This window comes from Manacus candei, unplaced genomic scaffold (genome assembly GCF_025592945.1).
Source record: "Manacus candei isolate 608988 ecotype Guabito, Panama unplaced genomic scaffold, ASM2559294v1 h1tg000060l, whole genome shotgun sequence".
Lineage (NCBI taxonomy): Eukaryota > Metazoa > Chordata > Aves > Passeriformes > Pipridae > Manacus > Manacus candei.
Genome location: NW_026138108.1, coordinates 2,373,041 through 2,394,596, shown reverse-complemented (window position 1 = coordinate 2,394,596; position 21,556 = coordinate 2,373,041). Strand labels below are relative to the sequence as shown.

The 21,556-nt window shown below is 38.9% G+C and overlaps 1 protein-coding gene across 11 annotated transcripts in view; it reads right to left on the bottom strand.

Annotated features, from left to right (window-relative positions):
* The window catches only part of LRRC56 (leucine rich repeat containing 56), an 85,523-nt gene that overhangs the window by 33,048 nt on the left and 30,919 nt on the right, over window positions 1-21,556 (bottom strand). For all 11 annotated transcript variants that reach the window (XM_051804353.1, XM_051804355.1, XM_051804354.1 and 8 more), the window contains 2 exons: window positions 14,131-14,218; window positions 7,248-7,308 (listed from right to left, as the gene is read on the bottom strand). In XM_051804353.1, the coding sequence (XP_051660313.1) occupies window positions 7,248-7,308; window positions 14,131-14,218 (149 nt within the window). The remainder of the gene's footprint in view (window positions 1-7,247; window positions 7,309-14,130; window positions 14,219-21,556) is intronic.

The following is a 21,556-nucleotide window of genomic DNA, read 5'->3' as shown; positions in this document are numbered from 1 at the left end:
TGGGTTTTCTCATATGAGGATTATAACCATGCTTTCTCATCACTGACTATAATTAATATTTAGGTGTAAGTTTTCATAAGTGAGCCCTGACACTGACAGCTGAAACAGAGCAGCTGCAAAATGCCTAATAGCCAGCCACCTAAGTACTTATTTGTTGGCAGAAATTAGCTAGTTATTACCACCATTTTTATTTATCATATCCATCCAAAGCATGTAAGCAAGATCGTGATCCCATCAGGCAAAGTGTTATACATAACTCATTCAAAAGACTGTGTCTGCCCAGGAATAATAAATAAAATAAACAACTGAGACAGAAAATATGGCATATTTCTACAGCTAACCCAGGATGCTGTAGAAACAACAGCTAACTCAGGAACTGAGTTGTATTTTTGAAGACCTGGTTCAGTGTGGCTCAGCCATAAAGTCCAGTCTTGCAACAGCCTATTCTAGCCAAAGCTTAGTCAGTCACAAAGCCTTTTTTGCTACCTCTGGGTGATTCAAAGGTAAAGCTTCCCCTGTAATTCCAGACACTGGAATCAGATGGGCTTGAGGACTGCTGAAAGGTTCCTCATTTACTGAAAGTAATTAGTGCATCCTAAATAAGTACTACGTGTAAACAAACAATATTTGTAAGACCAAAACACCACTTACTAGAGAATTTCAGAGGTTCCCTTCAGAAATGACAAAAGCTTTTATCCATGCATTTTCTTGAAGGGAAGGAAAAGTAAAATGGTGTATAGAAGGTGAGAGCCAGCAATGAGGCTTTTGCAGGCAGGGATACATGCACATTTTGCTGCTCACTGACTTTAAAAGAGTAAGGACTGGATTCTTTGCATGGGACCAAAGAGTTTACCCTCAAATGTCAGAAGGAAGGCAGAAGGAAGGTTCTCAGGTCTTCTCAGAAGAAGGGAAAAGCTGAGAAATGTCCCCCATGACAGTCCTCTGACCCCCTGGAACACACTGTGCTGTCAGCACATCTGTAGCTGAGGGAATGCTTGCTTCAAGATGAGCTGCATCTCCTGGACAACACCAAGTGAAGCTGAACCCCAGAGAAAGTCACACATGGAAAAGGTTTGAGGTCTTCACATCAACAAGCCCAGGCTCCAGCAGAGGTATTTACTACTCAAATATTAGCAAGTTAGTGGCTGAGGAAGCAGAAAAGAGAAGCTGAACTCTAACCTTGGATGGGTGCATGACATGAGAGAACATCCTGAAAGAAAAGGCCACTTTTTACCAAATATACTCAAAGTGTAACATCTATTCAGATGGTGGTACAATTATTTAATGGGCTTACCTTCCCTTGCAGGAGTTTACTGGCAGACTTGCTGCACACATTATCTATTATTAATTTATTTTGCTATTTCACCAGCAATGTTAATGCTGCAAAAAGTGTTGTGGTCTATGATGATCCTCTTACAGTTTTCATGCTCTCTATTGCATGGCAGCTTGGATCACAAAATAGAAATATGATAGTAGTGCACCTGGGGGAAGAAGCTACCACCATGGAACTGCTCAGATGACCATGAGAGCAGATCCTCTCTGCTTGGTCTGTGATGAAACAGATGCACTAGACCCTCCCCACTGATCCTGTCATGACAAGGAGATTTCTAAACCTGGAGCTGCAATGGTAGGCTCTGCCTCACAATCCTGTTCCTTACAAGTATGCTCTGTACCTGACAGTCTGAAATAGATGACGGGAGCTCCAGCTAGGGAAGACTTCAGAAAACAGAGTGCTGAAGGCAAGAACCATGTAAAGGCACTGCAAGGCCATAAACTTGTTTTGATTTCCTCTGTGCCTGCTGCAGAATGGAGCCCAGGCTCCAGAACTGCAGTGGTGCCTTTGTACAGAAAAATGAGTTCAGCTTCACTTGTTGGTGAATCAGCCTGGTAGAATCCCTGACATTTAAGGTCATAAAGACATTTACACTGTCTAGTTTGGGGACCTGACCTGGTGATATTAAGCCAGAGCTAGGCATCTCAGAGAGGTCTACCTAGGACAGACAAATGGTTAAAGCAATCAGATTTCCCTAGGGCCTAATACAGACAGGCTGATGGTACTTTACTCAATATAATCCACTCAACTAAAAGTAGCTGTATTTATGCCCCCAAATCATTACTTTTTATCAATAATATGAATATCCCTAAAACCATCAGTGCTAAATAAAACTTGAGGCCGCAGCAATTTTGCCAAGGTTTATAATGTTCCCAGGGATCTCCAGGCATTAATACAGAGAAGACTCATTAATACAGAGATTAAGATTCAATTTAAATGCTTTCTTAGTTCCTGGAAAGTACCCAAATTCCTCAAAGAACATGTTCTTAAGAGAGACTTCACAGCAACCTTAACCACTGAAGGACTTTCAGACTGGCTACACAAAAGAAGTAACAGAAGCACTTCTTACAGAAACTAGTTTGCATTTGAAATTAAATGTTTTCCCCACCCTGGAATGCGAATGTGAAAATAAACAGTGATGCTCTGGGCACTGAAATAAAGGCATGAAGCAATTCACCCAGACCAAATCAGAGCAGTGGTTCTCTGACAGTACGTGTAAGTACAACCCAGAGCAAGAGGACCCTGATCCCTCACTAAACACTGTAAGAAACTACTGTAACACAACTGAATCATCTGTTGACAGAAATTTGCACCTTTAATGCAAACTAAGCAACTGAATTGATTTTAGAAAATATTTGTGGATTTTATCTAGCATAAGAACAATGCTGATCCTTGTTGCATAAAACTTGTTGCATTTATGTGTGGTACCTGTGTTATATGCAACAAACATAGTAATTGCAAAAGATTAGAAAGGACAGGTAGAAGAAAAAGCAAACTAGAGGGGGAAAAAAGAGACAGGAAGGAAAGGAATAAGTAAAAATGACAAGGAAAAAAGCAAATTTAGGGGAATGATGCTCCCACATTTCTCCTGTTTGAGGGAAAATCATCCAGCAAATAGTCGGTGCCTTAGACACAGAGTATCAGCAATACATCAAGTCTTGGGGTGATAAGTATCACAGCTCAGTCTTATACAAGATGGTGTAACTTGACCCAGATCCAGCAAAGCACTTGGATCAATTTTTAATTTTCATCTTGTGAGCAATGCCACTGAAGGCAAACTTTGTGTGATTTTAAGAGGTGCACATTTCCCTAAACTCTTCATTGGATAAGTACCAAGGAGTTATACTGCTAAGTTCAAATACCTAAAGATCTTGATTCATGTCTAAAAATATTTTTAAACACTACTTTAAAGCCCTTGCCCTTAATTAAGAAAGAATTTATTTGCCTCTGGTTTCTTAAAGTCATGAAATGATCAGCAAACCCCTTACTTAAATCTCTTGGCTTGCATTTTCAGTTATTTTTTTCACAGCCAAGAGGGCTCAAAACATTCCAAAAAATGAATATAGAGATTCCTGTGTAGGTAGCCTTGTCTCCAGGAGCTGGTGCTAAAAACCAAACCAAAACAAATACCCTAAGGCTCATCAAAGCATGAGAATTGTTAATTTTGAATGCAATCTGCACCTTGTTCATCTGAACTTTCTGACGATTTTACTGACTGAAATGGACCAAAATTACTGCCCTCTTGTTCTGGGAGATGCTTCTGCAATAGTGCCAGACCAATTTGAGAACTGCAGCAATGAAATGTTAACTCTACCTGGATAAAGAATATCTGCTTTCCTTTACTTATATCCTTCATACTCACTTTTGTCCCCACATTTTGAAGTTTTTGCACTTCATCTCACTTGAACTATGACCTCTCCCTGCTACAAGCAGTTGCTAAAGTAGCCCTGAGAGCAGATCAGTCTTCTGCTGGCTACAGTGCATGGAGCTGAATGGGAGGAAATGAACTTCAGCTGGTGAAACAGCTTCTGCTGTAAACTTATGGGAACCAGTTCCTAAGCTCCCCTTATCTGATTTAAAAGCCCTTTCGTAAAGATATCTATCTAAACATTTTTAAACAGATCTTTTCATTCATTCCTGAATTGAGAATAAAAGCAATCTGATAAAAAAATATATAGGCTATGTGCCAAAGCAGAAGTAGTAATTCATTGGCCTTGAAGTATAGTTCTTTTCCTGGAAACACTACAAAGATGAGGACCATGGTCATCACACACACAAAAAGAAAGACAAAAAAAAAAGGAAGGCAGATTTTTAACAGGCACTCTTCAGAATAGGTTTGACTTTTCATCCTCGATTATCAGTTCATAAATCTAGAATTTCTCAGCTGCTAGCAGATGGGTGAAGGTCACCAAACAAGGACATAATAAAATTATTGTGATTTAGAAAATTAACAACAATATGAACTAATTTCTTTTCACAGTACATTGGATTTTCCAGAGCTGTTTGCCTTTAGCAAAGGGCCAGTAGAAAACCAAAACCCAGAAACAGCCAAAAAAGAAATTCCCTTTCAACCGCCAAGAATGATAATCCGCAAATAAACTTGGATATATTTTCCTTATGGATTAAATGAAACAGTTGATAATGATATCCTACGCTTACATACAGTCTCTTGAAGTTTCAAGTATTCAAAAGTAATGCAAGCTTTAGGAAGACTGGGGAGGGACTGTGAATTGACAACTAAAGTAGCTCAACCACATTCCCCATGAAAGGAATCAGAACTTCTTCAGAAACTACCAGGAGAAGCCAATATCCACATTCACTGGCCTAGCAAGCCTTGCTCTCCCACAGAAAACTGTAATACATGAATACCTTGATTCCTCACTGTTAGAACATCCCTCCTTTGATTTCTACTGAACAGCGAATGGCAACGCACACCTCAGCATCCTCACAAGTTAAGTTCCTATGTGAGGTTGACAGGAGCAAACACCTCAAAAACTAAAGTCAGGATCATAAATCTTCATTTTGACATCTCCCTCTATCCTGTTGACTATCAAGTCAATTCTTTCCACATTTTCAAAATGAAAATACATGTTTTAATTCCATTTCATCCTAAAGTAATTAGGTAATTCTACTCTGCAAGACAAAACTAAACAAAAATAGTATCAAAAAACAAAGTTTCCCATCTTATTACCCACTCATGTATGCACAGTCTTTTGTTCATAATAATTCAGAATAATACCTTTTTTCACATAAAATAGCATGAAAAGAATGTCTGCTTTTAACATTCCAAGTACGTACAAAACACCCTCTATCTTTTGCCTGCTTTTTTTGTCCTTACCTTCTTTTTAGTAAACAATCCAATCTTACAGTCTGATCCTATGAGCTGTTTCCTGTTATCTGCTGCCCATTTTCAAATTACAACCACAATGATTCTGACCTTATGGCTGAGGGAATTACTCTGAGAAGGAAGAACAATTTTTTCTATCATCCTCAAAAGCCTCAGTTGCAAGGGTTTGTTTGAATACAACAAAACAATCACTTTTTGGACAGAATTCAAATATCAACAAGATTGATTCAGAAATAAGATTTCTAAATTTTGGAATAAATGGCAGCAGCTTGCTGAATGGAAGCAGCTATGTTACATTAGCTATAGCAGGCATCACCACTGCTGTAGCAGCAACATTACTTTAATGGGCATTAAATTGACATGATGCAGACATCCAAAAATAAAGTTCAAGTAGCCAGGTTGTGCCTGCATGGATGTGCCCTTAAATGATATGTGTTTATCAATGACAGATTGTCAAAGATGGGAATTAATAAAGCAAAGCTACTGCTGTAACTGTACTGAATGAGTTCAAGTCTGGGAGAGCTAACAAAGTCGCCTTTTTCTTCCTTTACCTATTCCCTGAAAATTGCATTGAACTGGCACACAGAAAGGACACTTACTTAAAAGAGAAGCAGGTAGCTTCTCCTGGGATTTGTGTGCCTGGGAATCATCACAATATTAGACTTGATATCCAAGCCCAAACATATTTACATTATAGTGGGTCAAACAAAACCTCAGCTTGAGACCAAACATTACCTGCATCAAAAAACCCACAAAAATATCAGGTCAAAGAAAATGGTTTGCCAGAATGTCTCATGACAGAAATTTGAGTCTCAGACTACAGAGCTGCACAATCCTGCTAATAGCAGTCAAACAGTTTAGCTTTCCTGAACTGCATTCTATATTCGATACCAATAGAACTGGTCAAAACATTTTCCACTGAAACATTCTAAAGTGAACATGGATTTTTGACCAAACTAAGAAACACTTTTTAACTTTTTTGCTTTTTAGTATAATATTTTCTGATATTGTCAAAATTGTAATTTCTTTTACCCACTACTTACTCCTCCATTGCAATAATGGAGCAATTTCATGCTTATGACATTGGTTAGTTGCTATTAAAATAATTGCAGCAATGTAGAATTACCACTTTTAGATGTTATGGACTAGAAGGTGGGAAAAGCAAAATTTAGACTGTAGATACTTCATCTCATCACCAGAACAAGGGAAAATAAGATCAAAGTGTGACAACTGAAGTTCATTAGCAACTTTAGTGAGACCAAAAAGAATTTATCCCCATTTCTTATCAGGAAACATGTTCTCTTTAACAAGAATTGGCAAAACCACTACCTTTTCCCCCCACAAATTTAGCAGATAGCCACAAAAAGCCAGAGAGCAGTCCTGTTTAAAATAAAGATGGCCTTTTACACAGCCCTTTCCTGATATGAACTGTAGTTTTCCACTATGCATTAGTTACCGAGGGTAATACAGATATCAGCACAGAAAAGACAGTTCTGCTTCCTCATTGTGATGGTTTTCACTTCTACCTTTCCAACCAACCAACTCCCCTGTTGTCTGGGAGAAGACAGGTGATGATTTCATGAAGCTCAGTAAGCCAGGGACATGCAGTCTTCATAGCAGCTTTTATAAACCCAACTTCATTAACTTCAATAGAGCCAGAGTGATTTTCATCAGCTGAGGAACTGGTCTGACCTGTATAGAACTGGTTACTGTGCACAATAAAAGCCCAAAGGCTGAAACATTCTGAAATTCAAGCACCTAGACAGATAAGAGGTGAGTTTTTAGCTCCTTTCAAACTTGTAACAAATTTCCATGGATGTCAGGAACTTCCCTGGTGGCATACTAGGGCTAATTCATTGGCACCATTGCAGCAACACTGATTTATTCCAGCTCAGGTCCCATCCTTAAACTTATGTAGTAGCAGAGCATATATACATGACCTAATCCCTTATCATAGCATGGAGAAATGGAAGAAATGAAAGCAGCACAAATGAAGATTTTACCACTTGAATAAAATCGTGGACTGTTATTCTTTATACTTATTTCATAGAATCATTAATTTCTTACCTCACAGACACAAGTAAGCTATTGTTCAACTTCAGTTCTCTCAGATTAGGTAGATGCACACCTATAGGAACAGAATAAAGAATCACTTTGCAGTCCTGGGATGAGAGTAAAGGAAACTTAGGACAATTAAGAGTTGAAGCATCTAATTTTACTGTTTAGCTGTTTCTGCCAGATCTGCACTGGAATTCTTCTAAGAAAATCCATGAGATTATTTCACTCAAAAAATATTTCATCCTTTGCATTTTTGAAACACATACGTATTGTCTGCATGACTACTCAATTATAATTTTTCGAACCCCTCTCTGACAGGGCACCTTTCCAGACAGACAACAACAGAAACTGACTTCAGGGGTGTCTGTTTTCTTTGGTCTGATTCCGCATCCTTATTCACTATTAACTGAGTGATACTCTGAAGAGGTAAGGGATGCTTTAGAGTATAGCATTCCATGACTTATTTATGGAAAGTAGTGATGGACTTAACTGGATACACAGCTAAGTGACAGTTCTTCAAAATGTAACTGAGTCAAACAACAAAAACACAATGTTCCATGTCACATCATCTTTTATAGCTCAGAGGTCCCCAAAACACTACTTCTATTTTGCTAAGCATTGCTTTCCCCTTTTTAATTTTCTGGATCTGATCCATTGTTTACTATTGAATTGTAAAAGTTTCATACCTATGAAAACCTCAGTACTCTGTTGTTATTACTTCAATTAATGCTTTTTTTTTTCCTATCCCTGAGAGACATTTGCCTTTCGGTTGCTTCTAAAGATGTCTCTGAACCAAAATCATACACCAAATCCCTCCAAGGTACAGAATAATTTGGACATAAGTCTCAGGAAACATTTGTTATTGACAATAACAAACTTTTACCCTTTCCCACTAGCAGAACCTACCCAAGGCTGGTGAGCATCCTCCAGTATAACATGCAATCATGTAGAAGTAATACCAATTTTAGACAAACTGGATCATTGCTGAAACATTAAATTGTGTTCTCAGCAAATATCTTTATGAGTCCTCTGAGTAATCACTCTCTGGCAAGGGTGACTTATCAATGTCCAGAAGGGCATCATTCCAGCACTTTGCAAAGGAAAAAAATTAAAAAAAAAAAATGGAAACAAACAACAAAAAAAGAGGTAAAAAAACAAAAAAGAAAAGAAAAAAGGAGTGGGATCTCCAAAGCAAACAAAGGAGGTTCTGTTGTTCATTCCCTAAACAGAACAAGAGCAGTTATGGCAAAAACATCTCAATGAATTGTGTTTTAGTAGAAGCATAATCTACATCTAATGTTATTTGGGAGTGATTATAATGAATGATCTTTATGCTATACTGCAAGTATTTAACTTCATGTGTTTGCAAAGCTCTTTTGAAAAAAAACAAAAAATTCAAAACACCTTGTGCAAATTTTTTAGCCTTGTTTTTTAATCATTTTCCATAATCCATAAAAATTGGAATACAAATTATAACACATAATCCTTATTCTGCAGGGCATACCTTCTCATGTCAAACAAGTTTTATTCATTTATAACAAAACAATTTGGAGTCCTGGCAAAGGAGATATTAGGATCTCTGTAATTATTCACAGCAGTCATACTAGCTATTGAGCAAATACTTCCTCAGATACAAACCATGCCCTAAGAAACTCCCTACAGAAAAAAAATCAAAATCTAGACTAAAAAAAATTGCTATCCTGTTTCTGATAAGGACAGAGAGATTCAATGATGTCCCCCAAAGTGTTAAAGGAAACAGTGAGAAGGATGCAGTAGTCTTTCCAGTCCCAGCTCAGCAGTGGGTAATAGCCTTGCCATGGATTCAACCAGACAGGTAAAAGGGTTACCAAGCAAAGGCTATTGCAAAGCATTACAAAGCAAATGTGTTTTAAGAACTAGTATTAAGCAGAAGATTTGAACGAGGAGTCAAGAAGAGCAGTGCAAAAGAAAGGGAGAGACTTGCCCGAGAAAAAGCTTTCCACTGAATGCATTTAGGGTTGGTTCAGAAAAAAACCAACTATTAACAGAGTGACAGGCTGATGATATAATTTTCACATCTGGTTATTTCATTACTGTAACATGATCCTCCATCTCAGATATTTTGGCATGATCTATCCCTAGGATCTTCTAGAGTGCTACACTCTAATGTGCGGTTTGCTAGACTGAAATAGAAGTATTTTATGCGTAGTAGTGCAAAATTCTGCAAACAAGATTCTGCAATGTATTTCTGCAAGTCTGCAGGTTATTCCCTCCTCTAAGTTTTATATCAATATGTAATTGCTCTTTGGTGTTAAAAATTCATTGTACATGGTTTTTACAGTCCCAAGTATTTATATATACGTTAGAGTCTGGAAGATTAAATTAAGAAGAGAAAATTGTAAAATGAAGGTGTCAAAATAAGAGATTTACCCAAATGTAACAATATATTTCTAATTTTCTTAATTTTAACCTTCATGGCATCTTTCCTGAGAGCAAGGACACAAATTATTCTTATATTAAAATAAAAATACTCTAAAATATCAACAATATTAACTTCAAATATTGATTTTAAAAGTACAGACCATATATTCCTTATTCTGAAACTGCCTTCATGGTGCATAATTTCAAATTTCAAAAATGAGAACGGTCCAGGAAAATGCTGACAATTGCAGGACAAGGCTAAGAATTCAGAGTGACAAGCAACGTTATCTCATCTGTCTACGATTCCCTTTCGCTAAATACCGTTTTTGTTACATGGCTCTGAAATTACTAACCACCAACAATGTACTGGTGTTAAACTATTCTACTGCGCTGTCCCAGTGGAACAAAACTAAATGAAGAGTAGAAAGAAATCGAAGTGTAAGGTAGGTGAATAAAAGCAATAGAAGCACATTCAACAACATCGCCTGCAGTGCTGCATTTCACAAGCAGGGTAGCAATGCAGATGTCTTTCTGAGTTGCCTTGGCAAAGCAGGTGACATTTAGAAAACTGACTAGGAGTAAGGAGAAAACAGTCAAAATGATGGTTTTGTTATATTCTGCAATCTATAACACTTATATTTATAACACTTGCTGTTTACACTAGGAAGTATTCTTTAGGTAGCATCATATATCTCGTTATCCTATTGTTAACAAAAAACGTCATGTCTTCACTTCTTATGTCTTTTGCAACATGGACTAGTGAAAAGCACACAAAAGAAATTACTGATAAGTACTTGCACTGCCATTAGGCAACCTTCATGCTTTGTTGATCCTACGATACAAAACAGGCACGTGAAAACAGGCTATACTCTTCCAGCAAGAGCAACCTGATATGTAAATTAAACAGTCTACTTAATTCACTTAAGATGTATTTGATCAAGTAAGATACATCACTTCGATGTTATTTCTACACATTTTCTTAACTTGCATTTTTTTCCCCACATTTCTGAGGTGAACTGGGCAATATAACTGGAGATAAGAAAGCAGCACCTGCAGGCAAACCTGAGCTAGCTGCAGTCGAGCTACCTGAGATGTGAATCTCCCAAAAAACACATCAGTGCAGGCTTTAACATAAGCATGCTGCCCCAGTACATACTTGTGACTCATGGAGACCCTGCTCAAGCCCTGCTGCAGCGGGTTTTGTCCAAGCCCTACTCAGCAAGGTTTGTCAGCTCGAGCTAAACCAAGACCAGGATGGGCCAGACTCACACCTCCAGCCCCTGTCCTGGCTCCCTGACAGTGCCAGCACCTGCTGCTGTGACACCGGCTACCGGCAAACATCTCCCGGTTCCGCACCAGGAATGCCAACAAATAGGGCAAGAGGAAAGAGAGATGATGACCCTGTGTGAAAAACAGCGCATGCCTACTTCTGAACCTTTAACAGAGCTTTTCCTTGATAAAATGCGTGCAATGGAAGTGGCAATCTCCAGGCACGTAATCAACTGAGCCTGGCACCAGCAGGCAGCAATTTAATAAGTAGCAGCGAAGAGCACTGTGGGTAACTTGATTTGTAGGTATTGAAATTACTTAGAAATAAGAGGACTATGTAGTGTCTTAAATGACTCTATCGCACCATTATTTTCAACATGAATTTCTGTGAGCAGGTCACAAATGCAATCCCATATCTGTCAGCAATCAAAACTGAAGGGATAAGCTAATGAAAAGCAAATAGTCCCTCTGTTTGAGTATGAACTGAAGTCTACATGCAGCTGAAAAGCACAGAAATCAGCTCCAAGATCTGCAAAGCTGGATACAAGACCTGCCAGGGTTTTCAGTGTTTTCCCTGTCACTCAGCAAGGCACACTGAAAACAGCTAGAGATTTCAGCAATTACCCCAAGCCCCGCAAATACTCAGATTCAAGCTCTGGCATGAAGCCTTTCCTTAATTTTAAAACTGATCACATGAAAATATCTTGATAACAGTCTTTCTGTGTTTTAGCCCACACCCTATCCCTAAGAAAAGTAACTGTTCCCACCACGTCACGCCATTGTGTAGAAGCAGACCTGACAAACTAGGAAAGGTTAGCAGGATGGTGCTTTAAAGTTTAGCACATCCCAAAGTGGAATGGTCTCAAGAAAAACATCAAGCAACAAGTTTTAAATCACTCTGGAAATCTTTAGGTCCTGTGTGTTTGTGTTACAGTCTGTAACGCAGGCTGTGAATCTTGAAATGTTTCTCAAGTGGAAACTGTGTTGTAAATTTGGGATTCCAGTGGTGCAAGGTTCCAGGTGACCCAGTTATGTGCAGTCCAGTAACTTTTAACACTTCTACCTGGCCATTCAAGTGCTTGCACAGCCTGTTTTATCTTTACACATAAAACCAGTTAAAACAATATACTGAGTTTGGACTAATCATCCAACAAATAATTTCTCGATGACAAAGATGCTCCTTCCACAGCCAAGGAATACGGTGAGAACAAGGTTAAGTGCTTTAATATGGCTACAAAGCAAGCCAATTAGCCAGGTTTCAAATGCAAAAAAAACCCAAATTACAGAGCAGTCCAGGCTGGAGGGGACAGTTGGAGGTCTCAAGCTCAGAGCCAGGTTGTCTGTGACATCAGACCAGGGTGCTCATGTCTTCAACCAGCCAGGTCTTGAAAACCTACAAGGATGAAGTCTCCAAACCTCTCTGGATACTCCTATTGCTTGACTGTCCTAGTAGGGGAAAAACTGGAACTTCTGTCATTCCAGCTGGTCTGGTTCTTACCCTACTCTTTCCCTCAGGCTACTTCTCCAGACCGCTGTGACCAGGGACCAGGTCGGCAGCACAGTTCCAGGGGCAGGCAGCCAACAGGGAGCAGGCAATGAGCCTAACACCTTCAACAGCACTCTTCCCTACACCATTCACATTGAAGACGTCAACTGCTCTGCAACACCCCTAAAAATTTAGGCCTTACTCAATGCACATAAAAATCATCTGCCATGTGGAAAAAAACAGCAAGAAACCGAAGATCACTGGAAGCATTAAGTGGCAAACTTACTGCCCTAGCCACCTGTTGACATTTGCAAAGAGATTTTCTCAGGAAGGAAATTCAGAAATGTACTCAAAAAAAAGAAGGTAATTCAGGACGGTCTTGATGTTCTGTTATTCTCAAAAGCAGTGGGGACCTGCAGCTGCTGGTTTTTATGGCCCTCAAGGGCCAACTCTTGGTGCAAACAGTGGGATATAAACAAAATGGAAATTGTTTGCAACATGAGAATAGTGCTCTGTATTCTGTAGAAGCTGCAAAAGCCTAATCATGGGGAGGAGAAAGGGATTTATTCCAGTAAAAGAAAGGAAAGGGAAGAGAGAGTGAAAAAGGTGAAACATTTTGCTAGCTCATCACAGCTAATGTAAAATGCCATAGGAAAGGGAGCATCACTTCTGAGCATTGTAGAAATGGCATAATGAGATTTCCTTATCAATTGGAGAAAACATGACTGAATAGATTATGATCTCTGAAAGAAACGGATGTAGTTTACTTTAAATTATCAAGTGCCTATCAGAAAGAGACCTATTTGTGAAACAAGCAGAATAACCAATACAAGGGGGCTATATAATTTCAGACAAAAGCCCCCTTCACTGTACTTGCTTAACTATTCTTGACAAATGGACATCAAAAGACCCACTAAAGCTAATCAACTGTTACATTATAGTCATTTGCATATGAAAAATTAACCGCTTGGCTGAAAATACCAACACATACTTCTGGGGACATGGCTCCTTTCAGCACAGAAAACATTACCCTGCAGTAGTTACTCAGCTTCAGTGTAACAGAAGATAGACTTGGTTGTGGTAGGAAGCCAAATGACAGAAAACGATTGCCAGTACGGGGGAAAAAAAGGAAGGTTTTATATTCTCAGTGTTAACTCTACTACAGAGGGAATTCCTGTGGTACTTCTCACTTCCCTGGTGCAGTGATGATGACATAGAAATGAATTACAAGCATTAGGGCTGTTTGTAACTCATCAAAATGACATATCTACAGGACCTTCCTCCAGCACAGCTCAATGAGGCAGTACAGGGGGCAAAGAGAGGCTGCTGGCAGCATGAGCCACCTGATATCACTGGCAAATCTCAGTCACAGGGAAATCTTACAGGGGAGGAAAACTGATCTTTGGCTACTCTTTTGCCAGAGACAAGTACTCTAGAGGACAAGGTAATCAGTAAATGCTCATTTAGGGCCTAGAAGCATATTATACAAGAAAAATTTGTTCAAGTTAGGTGGCTTTAGACAGAAGTGGTGTCACTCATCCCATTGTCATATTTTCAGTCCTATTTAGAGCCTCACACAAGAAAACAGATCAAGGAGTGTGAGGTACCAGGGAGATCATGTTTCAAGAGCTTTGAGCAGGACAGTACTTTATATTGGCTGGTGGTCATTGAGTCCCCAGTCCAAGACACGATAAAGGAAAATTTGAGATGGTGAGCAAGAAAATAGTGTTTTCTTACCAAAGTTTCCCAAGCTGGTCTCTCTTGTATCTACTCGCATCTCTAGGGCCTTCACTTGCTGCAGATCATCTACCCCTGCCAAAGCTTTCTGTAAAGACAAGTAGAAATATGTGTACTCTCATGCAATAAACCAGATGTCACAGCAGTAAAAAGCTGTAAAAAGGCTTTCAACCAGTGTTTTGTCAACATATATTTCAGGACAAAACGGCTAGACATGCAATCACATTGAAATAAATTTAGTATTCGAAGACCTTTCTTTCTTGTAGCTCCAAAATATTCTAGTCTCCCATAACTTAAACATTGTTTAAAGAGTCAAGGCCAAGGGTTACATTCAAGCTGCAAATCAACAACAGACCTACATGCCCATTAGCTTCATTTAAACAGCGTGTCCATACTTTACAATTTGCACAAGTCTTGCACTAATCCTCTAAGTATCACCTGTAATCAAAAAGGCAAGAGGTAGTAAAACTCAATAAAACACACTGGTTAGCCTTTTAACCTGAACCACTGAGAAGGAAACATAATTTTAGCTCAAGCAGCTAACTTTTCTGAAAGAAGACAACACTAGTTACAAGAATTATGAATTCCTTTGAAAATATCTAGGCAATGCAAATAGATGCCTCCAAAATTTCTCATTATTTTACAAAGTCTTTGTAGTTGGATCAACCACTGCATTAAGCAAGGATGTGTGTGTGAATGCAGACTCTTTGCTATCTTATCACAGGATCTTTCCTAATACCCTAAAGTCTGTGTTGATTGATACACGTACTTTTTGCCTTGGCAGGGTAAGCAGAAGGAACAAAACAAGCAGAAGCTACACACAGGGGAGAGAGGGAAGCCCTAGGACCTCCAGTGAAAACTACAGAAAGGCTGCGAAATCCAAAGATGCCAGGCTGCAATTCCACAAGCAGCTGAAGTAATCTCACATTCCCACTGTTCTCATCTCCTATTTCTTCCTGCTATGATCCAGCTTCTCTCTCCTCAGTTTTTGGGCCTTCACTTAAGTTGAAGGCTGGAAGTCATTCAAAAACCTCCACATACAAGTTTTCTTAATATTAAAAAGTTACAACACTATTTAGTTTTTTTAATAAGGGAGAAATGATTCATTAGAAGGGAATGTGTAGGACCACCTTAGGTTTATGAATTTTGGGAAGAAAATATAACCACAAGGACATCCCATTCATTTTGCAGGGGAAAATATGGTGGTTGCAGTCTTCCTGCTCATTAAGTAACATTTTTATTGTGCAGCGAAGTGGCTGCAACTTCATTCACTCTGAAGGTTCCACATCCTCTTACAAAGGACCAAATACAGTCTGTCTGTAACTGAGTTTAAAAGAACACAGTTTCCAGAAAAAGCTGAGCATACCTTCTTGAAAAACTGTCTCCCTTTATAAGGTGTTGACTTGTACTCCTAAGAAACAGAATTATCCAATATCTTCAACTGCTTTTGAACTATCTTTAAAACATTATGTTTAAAATTACTTTTAATCTTATTTTTTAAACTGTAATTTTAGGCAGGCTGAAAAAACATAACCTTCCAGACTGTCTTGCCTCCCCACTAGAGTATGAGAAACAACGGTCAAAGGTGAAAATGTGGGAGTTCCCCATGGCACCCAGAAATTTTCTTCCTATTCCCAGATGTAGCCACCACAAAACGTGTTTTGCTCCTGCAAAGGTAGCAAGCTTACCAACTACAGACTGCTTTCTGCCTCCAAGTAAACACAAGATCTCTCACTGCAAGACACATCTTGCAGTAACCCTTTTCAGCAGATGACACTGTCTGTCACGAGATTATGTGTGAAACAAGAGCTGGCTGATGTCCTGGCACACAACCATGCACTTGGATCACTGGATTTGGATGCAAGCTTATTGTCATTAAAGGAAACCGCCTCTGAAAAATACCTCCCTGCTCCCCATCAAAACAGTCTTAAGAGCCTACATCAGAACAAGAGGAAGTCTCAGAACAAGTAATAAGCTCAGGGTCATACACTTTGTCAGTAGAGTAGGAAAAGGTCCTGACACCACAAGGAGCTTTTGCTCCTTTTTTGTCCTTTTCTCCTTGCTGTCAGCAACTTCCCTGCATGCTGTCCTTCCCCTGCTGTATTCCAGACAGTTTCCCCTCACAGTTCTGCTCCCTATGCTTCTCTTTAAAAATCCAAGCATAAAAGCTGCCTAAAGTTATATTCTCTCATTTTTTAGGGTTCCCTATTCCTTTTTCTAATACCAGGGATTACCAGTGTGATTCTTTGCCCTTCTTTTCCTATTCCAGATCCACCATTTGTACTTTTTTCACTGTCTGAGAGTTGAGCTGCTTAATGCATCCATATTTTTGTACTGCAGCAGGTAGAACTGTGGTTCCAGTGCTGGAAAGGGTTATTGGCCATCATCACCAGCTCTTTGAACTACAGATAGCTTTCTTGAAGCATGTGCTAACCAGATGCAACAAACTCCATGTATTCCTGGTGCCCACCTCCATGTTCTGCATTTCCAAGAGTTCCTGTGAAAATCACTGTCCTTCCATCTGCTGATGCCAAGGACATGCTTGGAGAGCTTGAAACCAACTTGCTGTGGGATGCAAAAGTTAGTGCAGTACATAAAGGAAACAAGAAATGCTCCTGGGTGGAGGATATGAGCTCATTTAAAGGCACTAGAAGCACAGAGACCCCAGGTGTTGACTGCAAGCTAGTCAGCAAGCAAAAGGCCAGGGCAGCAGTTCAAGAGGTGGTTATGTGGTGAATGGTTCCTGTGGAAGATAGTTAGGATATTACTACTCCCCAGACACCATTCTTGGCATACTGATGCAGCTGCAAGTGTGATACATCTCGTGTAAATTCTGACAGCTAAAATTCTGACACCAGGAATGGGGGAGATTGAGGAAAGGATGCAGAAACATTTAAAGAAAGATGATACATATTTAGCAAGATCTTTTTATGCTGTTTTTTAATGTCCAAGCACAGGAACCTTCCCCAAAATTCGAAAGGATGCATGTATAGGAAGAATTTTGATGTTATTGAGTAGCAAAACAAAAAAATCATGACCAAACACACCGAAGGGTCATCAGCTTGGACAGATAAATGTCTGGCACCACATGGACAGAAGTGATGCTATGGTGCTCTGGGTCTCTTCATTTCTAGGGCCATCCTAGGTCTAGGGCTGATGGTTGGTGTTCAGAGAGGATTCTGCTTGACACCCACCTGCAACCCAGCAATAGAGGTAACAGTTATACAGAGAAGGAGGATGTTTTCTGAAGAATCAAATATTAAAATCTTCTGGAACATGATGTTCAAGAATGTGACCTGACAGCTTGATTCTGAGCAGCGTTACACTCCACTGTAAATTCATTTATTTGAAAGGATACATTTCCACAGTAAAGCACTGCACAATTCTTTGAAGATGAATACACAGTAAGTAAAACAAAGATGAATAAAGTTCACTTTACATTTTTTAACCTTCTTCAAAATAGGAGTAAAATTATTTTTCATTATATTATGCAGAAGTTATTGGTTAATGATTTAGCCAGTATTTTAAGAAGTAACTGCATGATGGCTCACAAACCATTCCCACCATGCAAAATGTCTGGCCAATATCTAATTGGAGAGCATGCGCTCGTTTGAAAGCTTTTCCTCTGACTGACGAGTCAAGCCAGTAAGTATTCTGTAAAAATTTCAAATGAGAAACACTTCTGTGCTTGCAGAGCTTCCCAAGTGGCAGAACAGTCACCCCGGCATGCTGGGAAGTCCCACTTGCAACTATCTGTAACTTCCTTAATTGGCAAATAATACTTGTTCAATTAAAATTGCCATATACAATTGATGTCTTCTCTCTTCCCCAGATTTTTCACACACTCCAAGAAAAGTAGGTATGTTTCTGAGGAGCATGTTGCATGCAGCTGTCAGAGAAATATTTCCAGCTGTGCATTTATTTTGCTGATCCTGGTTAATTTGGCTAAGACAGGAATTCCTGAGTGGTGAGTTTGTTTTCTTTTAATATTACACCTGTATGCAAATATGTCCATTCATGTGTTCATTGCTTCTTTTTTTTTTTTTCAAATTCTCAACTCAAGTATAATCTCTCTGCAAAAAAAATTTCTGCAAAAGGAAAAAAGAAATGATCGAGTCATTTCAGCAAGAATCCAATCTGTTATTCAAGGACCCTCCAGCATTTTTTTCCCCCCACGAGGATGACTGCATACCATATGAAATACACCCTAACCTCCTGAGCAACAAAACTAAACACCACTTCCGAACATGTGTTCCTAAGTTTAGAAAACATGATTAGTTGGAGCAGGATCAATAAATAGCAAAATTAGAGAACACTTCCTTTCTTCTCTAAAGATCACACACAAACGCGACAATATCTGGAAGATCATTTGACCTTGTAAAATGAGTTTCTTGTGAGAAGTGGAATGCATTTTGTGGAATTCAGGAAAAGATCCTTTGCAAACAGTGGGGAGAGGATGGGGGTTAATAAAGCAAAACAAAAATGTGATTCAAGACAGGTGGCACCCTTAATTTCAGTTTTCCCACATTTAACGAAAAATCTGTGCCACAGCCCTAAGAGAGTTAAAAACTGATTGCCTATTAATAGCCAATTTGCAGAACAAAGTGAGAATTTGCTCACTCTGATATTCTACAATATCTGACAACAACACATAAGCACAAGGACAAGCAGAGCAGGGAGTTGGAAATATTATTAAGACAGGTACAAATGAAAAAGCAAGAATGCCTATTCATATAGAAGAAGATTAAAAAGTACAAGAGAAAATTAACATTGACCCTAGCAGAAAGAATAAAAAGGACATCTAATGATACCAACTCTTGAATCAAAAGCTTTTGACCTGTAGCTTGGATGAAAAACATTCAAATATAAAAGGATGTTACCTGATAGCGCAGCAAGAGAGCTGGCAGCAAGCAGAAACTAGATGAGGTGATTAACATAACAGGGATATGGAATCATACAGAATTTGAAGTAAACGTTATGCTGAAACAAGGCCACAGAAGACCAAACTCTGCAGTGAATGAGCATAAGGTCTAAGTGAAGGGGTCTGCTATGGAGTAGAGGAGAATGGGCAAAGGTCCAGTGGTTCTGTAGAAGTTCTACAGGGTCCAAGAAAACAAGGGAAGGAAAAAAACATTGGTCCAAGCCAAACTTTACTTTCTTCGGAGGAAAACAATCCAGCAACCGGATAAAAAAGTGAAGGGATACAAGTATCACAGCTTTTACAAAGAGTTCTTAAGGATAAGGACTGCTAATGGAGACTGATAATGTTTTCACTACAAAATAGATGGCAAATCCCCTGGGGAAAAAAGGACAAAATGAGTCAAATGTGCAGGTGGAAACAAGGCTGCAGGCTGCAATTCAAGGTGCCCAATCTTCACAATTCTGCACAGCTAGACCTTCCAGCCTCCCCAGACTCCAACTGAGCTGGTGCAAGAGAGAACACTGCAAGGGCAAGGAGTAAAGCTGAGTATGTATCTCAGTAAAAAACCTTCCTCAGGAACCTTCATCAAGTGTCCAAATATCTGCCTACACAACACTGCAGAACTGGGGCCCATGTCCTTATTTGAATGTAAAATAATTTTACTTTAATGAGCATGTATTTTAAAAGTGTCTTAGTTTCCTTCTCAGAGCACTTCAGCGAGTACAATCAATAACTCCTAAAATATTCACAACAATGAGACAATCAAGAAGATATTGCAATTGTATTGATTTCAGCAAAACAACCTTTCAAACCATTTCATTGTCAATGGCATGTGGTTTCTTAAAGAAATATGCATGTGAAAACTTGTTTCATTAAATGTTTGAACATTCTGAATGTTTGCAAATCCTGAGGAAGTAAATTTATGGAAGCAGTGGTTTCCATTTGATCAACATAAAGGTCAAAGAATAGATAGACTGGATATGTTATTAAAACAAGCTATAAACACTATAAATGTTTCCTTGACAATGTCATGTAATTTTTCCTCTGAGCAGGAAGTATCCCAGCTATGCCAACACAAATGTGAGGTTCCAGGGCAGGAAATAACTATCCAGAAAAATTAGCAGGAGGGTATGCATCCATTTAAAAGAATTTTTGAAATAGGATTCCTTACAAATGTTAAAACACACAATCTTGAAGAGGAAAGGCTCAATTATTTAACTTATCTGCATTTAAAAAAAATACAAAGTAATGAACAGTAAGGTCATGGGATGTGGGTAACATTGCCTTACATACACTCTTTTGCTTACAATTTACTGTGAACTAAAGTAGCAGAGCTTCAGAAAGAGAACTTCATGCCAATGAAAGAACTTTCTAAAGGTTTAATTCAAAGTTTATTGGATCAGAGGGCAGCTGTTTTGGTTACTTTAATGGGCTTTGGTTTACACCCTAACAATACAGACTAAACTGAGAGATTCCCATTGGATTTATACAGAGTGTTGAAGGCCATAAACACATTAGACTGGTCAAACTCTATGCCAGGTTTTAAAAAAAAAAAGTTGTCAGAGGTTCTCATGAGCCTGAGGAAAGGGAATGGCATAAATCATATAATCATGTAGCAATTTTCCTCCAGAGTGCTTAAAGTATACACTCTGCAGAAAATTATTTTTGCATCTTCAACCATTTTACAAACACTAAAAGACTTAGCTGCTAAGGGAACAACAGTTCCGAGAACAATTTGCTGTTTAATCTACAGCACATGGTCAAAATGGTGACTGGTATGTGGTTAGGGAGTGGTGTAAACCTGCAGCTGGAATATGCTGCCTGTGGAAGCTCATGTCTCTCCACTGGTGCAGTGGATACACAGAGGATTATGGATACTGCGATCACCACCCGGCCTGGCACATGAATGCCTGCCAGCATCTGAACCACAGTCTTGGCAGCCCCACCTGTCTTTCATAAATTCTACCCAGCAGAAGAGCTACTCTTCTGTAGCTCTGCAACACAGAAAGCTTCTCCCCTTAATTTCTGCTCTCAGCTCTCCCTTCCTTTAGCAGGGAAAAATGAGGTTATTTTCTCAGCTCCTGCACCTCCCACAGGATTTCACCTTTAATTAGTCCTGAGCAAATAAAACACAATATGCAACCAAGTATTCTTTCACGACTATTTCACAAAGTTGTGAATTCCTTCATGAAGATTTCAGCATGTTACTTTCTCTCAACAGGCTGCACACTAAAATAATTTCCCCCAGTCAAAAGGAACGTGGCTTTCAAATATGCTTTGAAATTCCACACACTTTGATATACATACAAAGTACTTTTAGCATTTGCAGAATATTTTAATTGGCTTTGTAGCACGACAGATGATTTCACTAATTCAGAAAAAAAAGTTGTGCTTTTAAAGTTACACTTCCAATCTCTAGAACAAGGTTAATGCAATTTTTTTTCCCTAATGCTAAGATTCAAGGTACTCCGGATGGCATTAATAAGATCTGTGTAGATTATAATT